We start from the raw sequence: 12,914 nt of genomic DNA on the forward strand, positions 1-12,914 counted from the left end.
GTACCATGCAATACATACCATAGCATACCATACCATACGTACCCTGTGCACAAAACACACCACACAATAAGGTTCATAGAAGAAATACAATAAATACCATACAAGTTATGTGATACCATACCACACGTGTCGTACCGTAGCATATGATACAAACCGCAACACATGACAAACAAAAACGCATTACCAACCACTCTACTGGAACTTTTTCCATAAACACACACGCGCGCCAGAAAGCGTCACGGTGTTTACTGGGGGCACCAGAGGTGGATGCTGAGGGGCCGCAGCTCCACCGTGCCCTTACGTGGACCCGGAGCAGCAGCTGGGCCGGGCGGGCACTCGGCTGCTCTCGGTGGGGTTGGCTCCCGAGCAGGGCTGTGTGCTGGAGCCTGCTGGGAGGAGGTGTTGGAGGGCGCCAGAGCTGCGCTGGGTGGGGCGCAGTCTGATGCCAAATCTTGTACAATGCTGCAGGGCAATGTACAACACGCTGCAGCGCAGTACCAGCCGTGCAATTCCAGCCGTACAGCACAGAAAACGCAAGGGGAAATACAATGCTGTACCCATGGAGGGTTAATTAGTCCCAGCAGTGGTTAATTAATCCCAGGGGATATTAATGATTTGCAGGGGTGGTTAATTAGCCTTACTAATGATCCCTTTGAGGGGCTTTCTTTCCCCCACACTCCCCCCATGTTACTGTTTGCGTGTTAGCATCCCTCTTCTCTTTCCTGGAGGGGATTAATTTTTACCAGAGGAGTTTAATTAACCTCTGGGTGGGTTTTAATTAATCCTAGTGGGGGTAATTACTTTGGAGGGGGTTAATTACCCCGTTAATTACCCCCAGCCATGGCAGAGGACATCAAGGCCAAGCTGGAGCGTTACAAGACCGCCCCGTTTGACAGCTGCTTCCCCACACAGAAGCAGACCAAGAGCTGCTGGCAGAACTACCTGGGTGCTGCCCCTCCCCCGCCCTTTCTGGACCCCAGGGTCCCCTCTGGGTGGGGGAGGGACTCCTGGGTCCCCCCGTTCCTGTCCCATCGTGTCCGCTCCCCCCAGACCAGATTTCCACTGCTGTCAGAAGGCGATGGCAGCCAAGGGGGTGGTGTCCCCATGGCCATCAGGGTCCCCTCGAGCTCTCCATGGTGTCCCTGCAGCTCTCAGGATCCCCACAGTGTCCCCATGGTTTTTGCGTCCCTCTTGGGGTCCCTACGGTCCTCGGGGTTCTCGCTGCAGTCCTTGTACCCCCCTGGTGTCACCACTACCCTCATGGTGTCACCACCTACCTCAGGGTGTCACCAAATCCGCCATGACATCACTGTGATCCCTGCAATCTCTGTGGTGTCACCACATCCCCATGATATCTCAGAGGTCCCTGCATCCCCTGTGCTGATACCGTGCCTCCCCTCCTACCCCACAACATCACGGTGTCCCTGGTCCCTTCCCGTCGCTCATGCTGTCACTGGTGTCACCCCACAGGTGACGGTGTGGGACGAGTACCGCAAGGAGGGGACCTTCCCTGGCGAGATCTGAACTTTGCCAACCTCCGCCCCGGGGAGGGAACACCCGTGTCACCGGGAGGTGGGGATAAGGGGTGACACGGCCATCACCCATTGAGGGGAGGGAGTGACACAACAACCCCCCACCCCGGGGTGCGGGGGAATGTGGCTGTCACTGGGATGGGGAAGGGGACACAGTGGTCACCGGGCCAGTGGCACCGGCCAATAAAGGGTTGAACTGGTCCTGGGTATGGGTTTTGCTGGGGAGTGGGGGATGGAGTTCTCCTGAAGGTGGGGGTCCCCTGGTGGGGAGAGGGGACAGATCAAAGACCCCTTCCCTGAGCTGGACTCAAAAGGTGTTTATTCATTAAAAACGGTGGTGGGATGATCGAGGCGGGGGGCGGGTGGTGGTGTTGGGGAGGGGGACAACCCACTGCCTGGATGCCTGGGTTGTCCCCCATCGTGAGTGCTCGCTGGGGACAGAGGGACTAGGGGCCCAAGGGGAGAGCCTGGAGAGGCTAGAGAATGGGGGGCACCAGGATCTGGCCACGGCCTCTTGAACGGGCACCAGGATCTGGCCAAGGCCTTGCAGTGGGGAGGACACGGCATCAGAGTTTCTTCTCCATCTCGCCATCTCCGTGTCCCACCATCTCCATCCTGCTCCCCATCCCTTCCCTCCATCCATCTCCATGTTTCTTCATCCATATCTCCATCTTGTCGTCCTCTTCCATCTGTCCGTCTTCTATGGTGTCTCCATCCATCTTCTGTGGTTTCTCCATCCATCTCCCCATCTTCCATCTCCCCATCTCTCCACCTTCAGTGGTTTCTCCAGCCATCCAGCCATCCATCTTCAGTGGTTTCTCCATCTCCGTCCATCCATCTTCTGTGGTTTCTCCTTCTCCTTCCATCCAGCCATCTCTCCACCTGTCCATCTTCAGTGGTTTCACCATCTATCCACCCAACCGTCCATCTCTATCATTTCTCAATGGATTTTTACATGGTGGAGGGAGACATGAGGATGTCATAGATGCACAGAGAGGTGGAGGATATCATGGGTGGCCATGTGGAGGTGTCACAGATGGACACACACAATGACGACACTGTGGAGGGACGCCTAGGGATGTCATGGGTGGGGAACACCGTGGATGGGTACAGAGAGGTCATCGAGGACCTGGGCCCAGGTTCACCTAAATGCAGATCTGGGCTGAAAGCTTCCGTTGCGAATCCTGCCTGGTTTCCCCTCTTGTGCAAGTGGGCAGAACCTAAGTGTGTACAGCTCTGTCTGGGAGGCTCCTAAGACACTTTAGAGCACAAATCGTGTTTTTATCTGAAAACGATCCAAGCTCAGACAGCTGTGTGTAGAGGTTCCCGGTCTACATTTTAGCAGTGATGGGCTGCGTGGCCTTCCAGTTGCACCCAGTAGGATCTTCTCCATCATTTCTCCAGGTGACTATGAGGTCTGTAGTTTCCTGGCTCTTCCCTCACACCCTTCTTGGAAATGGGAATCACGTTGGCCAGCTTCCAGTCAGTGGAACGTCCCTAGAGCTCAACTGGTCTGGCACCACAGTGGACTAAAGGATCGTGATTGAAGAGTTTGTATCAAAAACGCATAAAAGTTCTGGTGACTGCCTCAGAAACGGAATTACATAGGATGTACCATCCAAATTACTGATAGACGCCAGCCCCTCTGACCATTTTGTGACGGTGTACTCCAAAGCCCCTCCCCAAGCTGACCGCTTTTCCCAGAACCCTGCTCACGTGACAGAGATAACCAGCAGTGGCATCTGCCAGGTCCTCATGGCACTGGTGGCATCTGACTCAAAGTGGATTTGAGGGAGACAGAGAACAACACAATAGCCAAGGGGTGGCGGTGCACCCCCCGAACCACAGTGCTGGTCAATGTCTCACTCAGACCAAATCTGGGAGCAACCAATGTCTCCAGGCGGTGTGCAAATCTGACTGTGAGTCCATTGTCTTACCCCCTAGAGCATGAGCAGCCCAGGAGCCCTTTGAGCTCTCCTGCATGGCAGTGGGCTGCACGTCGGGATCTCCCGGTGGGTGGGGACGCCTCTCAGGCATCTCTCTCCTTGAGGCTGAGAGATTCCTTGCCCCCAGAGATGCTTGGGGAGTGGCTCAGAGCACGCTAAACTGTGAAATCTGGGCTAAGTGATTGAAAGGCCTGGTATATAGGCTTCTTCCAATTATAACACATACAACTCATTACAGTAGTATGTATTTTTACCACCACATCAGTGAGATGCTGGGAATTTACATAGCTCGGTATTTTTTCCGTAGACGAATATGTTCAAGAAATAGCTGAGATCATGAAGGAAGCAAAAGTAACACTTCTCATTTTATTAGTAATCAGGACATTTTCAGGGAAAACAGCTAAGACAGAGTAAAGTTTCTAAATACTCTTTCTGTTATTAAAAAATACCTGAAGGTTAGAAAGCAGCTGGTAGGCTTATGGAATGAGTGTGTATATATATCTCTCTTTATAATTGTATTTGTATTTTGGTATCTATAACTTAGATGATCATAAAATGATAACAATTTTCCAGAAAGCAGGTTTGTATGCTAGGCAGTTTAAGAATCTTCACTTAACTTTCCTAGCGAGCCCCTCAGCGTTGCATATTGCCTGGCGCAGGAAGCTGTACATACTTGCAAATTGTAAAATGTCTTTTAACATGAAACACAACACATATTTTGAAAAGAGAAACATATACCCTACATTTGGAATATTTGGATTCTTTTTTTTTTTAATTTCACTATCACCTTTGTACAGTTTAAATTAAATACAAGCAGATTTGACCTAAGGACCTCTCTGTACCATTGACATCATTTTCAGACTTCTGTTATTGTTCAAAGGACCTAATTAGAGAAGATCTTGAACTGCTAACAACTCCATCCAACAGTAATTCCAGGCAGGATGTGGCACAGTTACTGAAATGTCATCCTGACAGATTTCAGGGATGTTTTCTTCTACTGTGTCAAAATTATTGCTTCTGTTCTGCATTAGAACTTAAACGGATAAATGATTGCAAATGTACTCGTGAAACCTGATGTTTATTTCAGAGGCCAAAATCATGCCTTCCTTTCACAAATCCACTTGAAAACTCAGGGCAATGCAATATTTTCTCAAGATCTCTTCATTCAATTTCCTGTTATATAGTTTTATCATTCTAGAGGAGTTGGTTACTAAGCCTTGCACAGAATATCTAACAGCTCAAACCTGAAAGACATTATTGTCATCATTGACTATTGCTATATGTACGCATTAGTACTGGTGACAACAACACTACGTAGCTATTAGCACATAAGCCTATCCGTTAACTTCTCATTAGGGCCAAGTCCCCACGGAGCTCTGCAATGATGTCGCTAACCTGCTTGGTACTCAGTGCAGTCAGTTTAAAGCAAGCTCAGCTATCTCTACTAAGCTCAGGTATCTCTACTATGTTGCTGTCATTTTCCTTCATGGAAGGATCATCTGATACATAGCTGTCAAAAAAAAAAAATAAAAGCATCTTCTTTCTTCTCATTCATGCACATGGACACCAACCCATTTCTCTGCCCTCTTCCCCTTTGTTTTCTTACATTTGCCTGTCAAGTTGCTCTGGGATTTCTTGCTCCAGTACTGTTGCCTCCGTCCCAGCCACAACAGGTTGTCAATCGCTCACTCTGAAATGGCAGTTCTCATCTGAATGTATCTGGAAAACAACGTCAGCTAGCAGAGGCTACTTGTCGTTTCAATACCTAAGGCAAATCCCTGAAATACGGGTGCAAAATTAGCACGCGTGGGATGTGGCATATGAAATCAGCACCTCCAGCATTACCAATACGTAAATGCAACAACCAACAGATATTTCTGGAAGTGTTTCACAGGCTGGGCTGCTTTTGGGCAGCACGCCCTAGTTAAGTCCTCCTTTCACCTGTATAGCCAAACTTCCACCCCAATTCAGTCCAGCTAACATCCTTTCTACTTCTCTGCGTGTTTTAGGTATACTTTACTCAACAAGAAACACTGCTTATTGCTTATATCGCATGCTCAAGACCAAGACTCAGAGGCCTGTGCTGCTGGAACAAAATCCATTACCTAGGACTTCTGTTGTTGGAGCCCTGCTGAGCATCGAAAATATGGTGGCTCGCAAAACAGAACCACACCGATGTTTCCATTTCTTTCCAAGTAGAGCACTGATCTGTGGAGTGCTTTCTCAGTGTAGGAATATTACTAGATAGGCTGTGAAACAAACTGTAGTGATTTTAGAGTTGGCTTGAAAAGAATAAATAAAACAATGGAGTGCAAGCAATGGCATCATTTGTAATTATGCCACTGCCTGACTTTTGTGACAGGTGTGGCAGGATTTTGTCAAAATGCCATGAGTGACAGTGACACTCAAAGGTGTCACAGAGCACCTTCCCCATCCCCACCCCTGGTACCAGGAGCCAGGTACACAGGGGCCCAGAAGATGTGACACTGGAAGGTGCTCAGAATACTGTCTCCTTATTGAGAGTCCTCTGCACTAGCAGAAAGAGAGGTGCGTAGGGCCTCCAGAAGTGACTAGCAGGGCCCTCATTTCAGAACCAAATTGAAACAACACATCTTAGGTTTCTAAACTTCAGGAGACCAGGCTGGCAAAGCCCTACCTGAGGCACTACTTGAGGTCCAGGTCAATTAGATTCTTGTAATCCATATTGTTGGATTCTGCAAGAAGCTGCTGGAAGTTCCCCCTTTGTCTGGTGGACTCGGCCGGGCCTAGGGCGGACCCGCTGCTGGGCAGGGCCAAGCCAAATGGTGTTGGAATGTCCCCTGACAAGGCCTCTGCCATAACATATTTAAGAATGGGAAAAACAGAAAAAAAAAAAAGGAGATGTGAAGACATTGAGTGGGGACAGAGGGGGAGGCGCGAGCCTGGTGGGCCTTGCGGCCCTCACCCTCTGGGCTCCTGCCAGGCGCCATCTGGGCCCAACTCAGGCCGGCCCGGCTGCAAGAAGTGGAGAGGAGATGAGATGTGAAGAGATCCTGAGAGGCGTCTGCCTGAGCCGGTTGTGAAAAATTTCTTGTGAGACGAACGGCTGCAGACACCAAGGTCAGTGACGAAGGAGGGGGAGCAGTAATGCTGCCCCTGGCCAAGATTCCCCTGCAGCCCAAGGTGCAGCCCATGGTGGAGCAGGTTGTCCCCCTCTGTCTCCTGTTCCCTCGCACGGTGGGGGCAGTGAGAGACAGACTGCGTAGTCTGGTCCCCAGCGGGGCTAAACTACAACAGCATGTAAAACGTCCTGGCACATGCCAAACCTGTTGGCCCGCTTGTGCGGGAAGAAATCCGTGGGCAACTGCATGCATGCAAAATTCCCCAGCGCATACGCGTGTGCAAACCCCATCCCTGTCCTACATGCACATCCAAGGTGGACGGCCAGCGCTACACGTTGCCACTGGCGACAGAGGACAGAAAGCTACAGATTGGCCAAGAATGGACAACATCATCCTCCAGACCGCCGCCAGCCTCTGGCTCCTCTACAATGTGGTCACCTACCTCCTTGTCACCATTCCTGACACCTGCTGGGGCCGTGTGTGCAGACTGGGTGGTAACTACAATGGCGATCCCGGTGATGACTTCCAACTGCCTGGCAGGTGCCTGGTGCAGAGCACCAAGGAATTTGTCACCTCCTGGAAGATGCTGGAGGAGGACAGACCATGCACTGACAGCTGCAATGGCAAAGTCCACCGCATGTATGATGCCACTGACACTGCTCCCTATGGTGCCAGCGACTCCTGCAGGCTCATCTGGGACCCAGCAGGACCTTTCAGGCCATGTCAACCACGGGTGAGCCTGGTGGAGTATTTCAGCCACTGCCTTTACAACGTCTGTGCTGCCAATGGTGCCTGTGAGGTCCTGTGCCATAGCCTCCAAGCCTCCATGCTTAAACACCCCCAAAATCAATCAAATACCCAGAAATAATTTTTAAACCTCCTCCAAAACCTCATTCTGGGGCTTCAATCACCTCTTTCACACCAAAAACACTCTGGAAAAAGAAATTCCAGCTCACCACCTCCAAAATAGCAATATTTCTGTCAAATTAGTTCAAAAGAGGTGTCCCTCTATTTTGCCTTGAGGTGATTAACAATATGCAAATGCTTTAACTTGGATGTTAAAAGCAGGATTTGGTTGGTTTAGCATCTTTTGGAGCCACCAAAGATGCCCATTGGCTGCCCATGGGTCTCCTGTCACCCACAGGGATGCCACACTAGATCCAGAAAAAGACAGTCACAATTTTTGGGGGGTAAAACCGGTATTTCTCCCTTTTTTCCAGCCCTCTCTGGCCCACCCCACAGCCACGATGAGCTCTGCATCCATACCTGTGACTTCACCTGCGCCAGCCTCTCTGTGTTGGCCCTGTGCAGGTGGACCTGCTTCAAGGGTTGCCAGTGCGACGATGGGTACCTCTTCGACGGAGAAGCCTGTGTGTCCCTGGAGCAGTGCGCCCGCACTGCACCAGGGATGGTATTTCAAGGTGAGGTTGGCCATCAAGGCTTAGCATTGGCGTTTTTGGTGGAAATCAAGTTGAGAAAGGATTGTGGGGTGAGTTGTCCCATCCCAATGATGCAAGTGGTTTGTGGCCTCAATTTTTGATGAGCTGGCTGGTCCCATTGAGTCAATGCAACTAGCTTGGGGTCTCACTCTTCAGTGAGGTGGCTTGTCCCATCTAGATGATGCAATGGATTTGGGGAGTCCATCTTTGATGGGGTTGGTTGTCTCCCTTAGTCAACGCAACTGGTTTTGGGACTCAATGTTGATGAGGGGGGTTGCCACTTCACTTTAAGGACATGTCTGAAATAATGCAATTAACAGCATCCTAAAATGCATATTTTGCTCTGCTGGACCAGGGGAAAAAGGAGAATTAATTTGCTAAATTGCACAAACTCCACCAAATCCACCTCATGGTTGTTCTTTCTCTCTCTGGGATTTCTTCCCCCCTGTTGAAGAAAGGAAATTCCCCTAAAATTTGGAGACGGTGCCCATGTGGATTGACCTCTGAGCCTTTCCTTCCCAGGTGGGCGAGACCATCACCTCCAGCAACTGCTCCACAAAATGCAATTGCCATCTGTCCCAGGGACTTGTCTATGAGGACATACGGTGTCCCCCGGATTAAGTCTGCACCACGCAGGACAGGGCGCAGCGGTGCGGCAAGCAGGAAGGCCAGTGCCGCGGCTTAATTTGTTCAACCCTCCGTAATTAATTACCTGAATAATTGGGGGTTTCTGTGATATATATATGTGTAGTGATTTTGCCAAATAATGAGCAGTCTTGTCCAATATAGAGCCCTTTTGCCCAATATAGAGCCATTTTGACAAACCCCAAAGCCAGCGCCCAAGGTGGTGGATCAGAATCAGAAGATTCCTCCAAGGGCCATCCCAGCTCCACCTTCTGCTCGCTTGCCCGCACACCACGGCCTTGTGCGCCCACGGGCCTGCCCTTGCTCCACCGCCTTCCGCAGCCCCTCCGCCACAGCACTGCCTGTCCTGCACGGCACCTCCACACCAACGCCTAACACTCAGACGTGCCGTAACACAACCATTTAACCCCTACGTCCCCTCTGCTGCTGGCTACAAAGATGGCCCGGAGGGAGATCGGACAAGGTTGCAACAACGAGGTGGTGGGGTGGGGAGGGAACTGCAATTTTTTGGCGACATCCGTGATGCGTAAGATGAAGCCAACAACACCATAAAGCAGTAGCCAGGCTTGGAAACATTTTGAGCGCAATCCCATGCACGGGGACAGGATCAGCCCTGTGAAAACATGGTTGCATTGAGCAAAACTCACCCTTTAGGAAGGGGACCGTGTAATTTTCTGCCTCTCCGCAGGGATGCGATGATGAGGGTGAGGAAGGGCTGTTGCTTCCTCTTCAAAAAGGGGGATCCTGAACGCCGCCTGCCTTTCATCTCTTCCAGCCACGCCTCCAACCTCGTACGGATGGAAGTGGAAGCCCCGGTCTCCGCTATGCAGTAGGCGAAACCAAGCGGAGACGGATGGTGAGAGAACAGTTTCCGTGCGCACACGCAACACCAGTTCATGCACTTCTTGTAAATACTCCTGCAGAGGTCTTCATGCCTCTAGAGGCATCAACCGGCATCTCAGGTTGAGTTTCTGCAAGGGCACAAGGAAAACCAGCACTGAGCTATGATGGACGTCCACAGTAGCAGGTCGCACAGCCTCAAAGACCTGCAAAATAAAAAAAGTGCAAGTGCTTGATCTGGATGGATGGATGGATGTAGGAATCGTTAGATGGATGACTGGATGTCTGGAGGGATTGTTGGAGGGATGGAGCAATCGTTGTATGGATGATTGGATGGTTGGAGGGTCGGTTGGATGGATCACTGGATTGTTGGATTGTTGGATGGTTGGACGGATGGTTGAATGGTTGGAGGATTGTTGGATGGGATCATTGGAGGGGTCCGGGACAGACAGACGGACGACGCGCCATTGGGTGGATGGAGGCACCACCACCAGGGATGTCCCTCCAACCCCCCATCACCACCCTGCTGGCGCCAACCCAGCCCCGGATGGATCCAGCCCCAGATCTTATCTCTGCCCTCCCCTCCCCCACCTCGGGTTCCATCCCTTTCACATGGAACAATGGGGCAGCATGGCAGGGGCGGAGCCAGAACACCACTGGTGGATTCCACCTCCCATTGCCATCTACAAAAACCCCAAAGTCCTCAGAGGAGAGGCAGCACTGAGATGGTGAGTCCCTTGCTATGGGGTAACCTGGAAACCTGGGTCCCCTGTGGGATCTATGGGGCAGGGTGGGCCCCGGATATCTGGGTCCCCTGCCTCGCTATGGGGCAGAGTGGGTCCCAGATGCCAGGGTCCCCTCCCTGCCCCCTAACTGAAGATCTCTTTCTCCCACGTGTGGGGCAGATGCGGTCTCTGTGGTGGCTGTTGCTCTTGACGTGCTTGCTGTGGCAGTGCGGTGAGTCCCGTTGACCAAAATCCCCATTTCTCCACCCAAATTCCACCCAGCTCCGCCTTCCCTTGCCCTGTCCCACCTCTACCTTTTCCCCTCCAGCCCCAAATTTGGCGTTTGCAGACCCAAATCCACCCACGCTTTCCTCGCAGTTCTCTCTTTCCATGCGCAACCCCAGATTCAGCATTTCTAGCCCCAAATCCATGCACCCTTTCATTCCGCCTCTCGCTTGCCATCTCCAACCCCAAATTTGGTGTTTCCAGCCCCAAATCCATGCACCTTTTCCTTGCACCTCTCCCTTTCCAGGTCTAACAACAAATTTGACATGTCCTACCCCAAACTGACGCACCTTTTCCATACACATGTCCTTTTCCATTCCTGACCTCAAATTCAGCATTTTCAGCCTCAAAGACACACCTTGTACCTCTCGAGCCCCAAATTTGGCATTTTCACACCCAAATCCACCCATGCTTTCCTTGCAGCTCTCCCTTTTCCTCTCCAACCCCAAATTCATCATTTCTAGCCACAAATCCACCCATGCTTTCCTTGCAGCTCTCCCTTTTCCTCTCCAACCCCAAATTCATCATTTCTAGCCACAAATCCACCCACTCCTTCATTCCACCTCTACCTTTCTTTCTGCAACCCTAAATTTTGGCAATTTTGTCCCCATATCCACCCATCCTTTCTTTGCAGCTCTCCCTGTTTCCCTCCAACCCCAAATTTTGCATTTCTAGCCCCAAATCCACCCACCCTTTCACTCCACCTCTCCCTTTTCCTTACCAACCCCAAATTTGGCATTTTCACCCCAAATCGCCCACTCGTTCATTCTACCTCTCCTTCTCCAACCTAAAATCTGCTGTTTCCAGCCCCAGATCCACACACCTTCTCATTCCACCTCTCCCTTTGCCCCTCCAACCCCAGTTTTGGCATTTCCAGCCCTAAATCCATTCGCCTTTTCCTTGCACATCTCCCTCTGCCTCTCAAACCCCACATTCAGCATTTCCAGCCTCAAATTCCCTTTAGAATGCGCAGCAGTGCTTGCTCAACCCCTATGTAAGCCCCTGGAGAATCCCCACCCTTAAATCCTCCTCTCATCATGGACCAAAAAAAGGAACCACTGGGTCTGAGTGGGGAAATTCTGCCTCACAGGAGAAGAAAGAAGCTGCCCCACCCAGCAGTGGATTCTCTGCTGTCTGATAAGGGGTTGGGCTGTCGCTCACTGAGGCCCTGGTTCTATTCCGCAGGGGCTGAACCGCAAGGCGCCAAGCTCTGCCTTGGGATGCAATGCGGATCAGGCAGCACATGCGTCGTGCTGGCCACAGGACCCAAATGCATCCCATTGCCCTCGTGCAAAAACTACCGGTGCAGGAAGGGGACGCAGTGCAAGATGGTGGACGGCTGGCCCAAGTGCATCCCCACGCCCTCGTGTCGCCACCTCCGCTGCCACGAGGGCATACAATGCAAGATTGTGGGTGGTTGGCCGAAAGGCGTCCACCTCTTGCCCTCCTGCCAGCCCATTCTCTGCCCGAAGGGGACCCAATGCACGATGGTGGATGGTTGGCCGAGACACGTGCACAAGAAAGTCTTCCAGAGGGAAGCGCCACCAACTCCAGGGCCTCACGTGCCACCTGCAAGCCACCATCATCCCTGTACCAAAGAGTCCATGTGTGAGGTGGTTGATGGTTGGCCTCGGTGCGTCCCAATCAAGGCATCCTCAAGACAAACTTCTTGCAGTGACATCCACTGCCCTAAAAGGACCACATGCAAAATAATGGACAGTTGGCAAAAATCTGTCCACATTGGACCCTCCTGCGAGGCTATCCAATGCCAGACGGGTAATGACTGGACATGGTGTGTCCAAATCAAGACTTCCATTATGACACACTCTTACAGTGACTTCCAGGGTCCCAAAGGGACCAAGTGCAAGATCACAAATGAGCAACAACGGAGTGTCTACAGGCCGGATTCCTGCAGAGACATCCAGTGCCAGGAGGGAACCACCTGCCAGATCATAAATGGTGGGCCACAATGCAGCCAAGTCACGACCTCCAGTATGACACACACTGGCAGTGGCCTCCAGTGTCCCAAGGGGACCAGGTGGAAGATCATAAATGACCAACCACGATGTGTCTACAGCCCACCCTCCTGCAGAGACACCCAGTGCCAGGTGGGAACCACCTGCCAGATCATTAATGGTTGGCCACGATGCAGCCAAATCGCGACCTCTAATATGACACCCACTTGCAGCGATGTCCAGTGTCTGAAAGGGACCAGGTGCCGGATCATAAATGAACAAATGCGGTGTGTCTACAGGCCGGCCTCCTGTAGAGACACCCAGTGCCATGTGGGAACCACCTGCCAGATCATTAATGGTTGGCCACGATGCGCCCAAATCGCGACCTCCATAATGACACACACTTGCAGCAACGTCCAGTGTTCCAAAGGGACGAGGTGCAAGAT

At 51.5% G+C, this 12,914-nt stretch overlaps 1 protein-coding gene across 1 annotated transcript; it reads left to right on the forward strand.

Moving 5' to 3' along the window:
* Positions 1-840: 840 nt before the first annotated feature.
* On the forward strand, positions 841-1,524 carry LOC147596345 (cytochrome c oxidase subunit 6B1-like). Its single transcript, XM_086771133.1, has 3 exons — positions 841-946; positions 1,056-1,094; positions 1,406-1,524. The coding sequence occupies exons 1-3, from the start codon at positions 841-843 to the stop codon at positions 1,522-1,524; spliced, it is 264 nt and encodes an 87-aa protein (XP_086627259.1).
* Positions 1,525-12,914: the final 11,390 nt, after the last annotated feature.

Source organism: Chlamydotis macqueenii, chromosome Z, assembly GCF_036417535.1.
Source record: "Chlamydotis macqueenii isolate bChlMac1 chromosome Z, bChlMac1.mat, whole genome shotgun sequence".
NCBI lineage: Eukaryota > Metazoa > Chordata > Aves > Otidiformes > Otididae > Chlamydotis > Chlamydotis macqueenii.

What these genes read in the sequence shown, in the direction of transcription:
- LOC147596345 (XM_086771133.1), top strand. Translation starts at nt 841, where the DNA reads ATGGCAGAGGACATCAAGGCCAAGCTGGAGCGTTACAAGACCGCCCCG. An exon ending in CTGCTGGCAGAACTACCTGG is followed by an intron (nt 947 to 1,055) that starts GTGCTGCCCCTC and finishes CCCCCAGACCAG; the next exon opens with ATTTCCACTGCTGTCAGAAG. An exon ending in GGCGATGGCAGCCAAGGGGG is followed by an intron (nt 1,095 to 1,405) that starts TGGTGTCCCCAT and finishes TCCCCTCCTACC; the next exon opens with CCACAACATCACGGTGTCCC.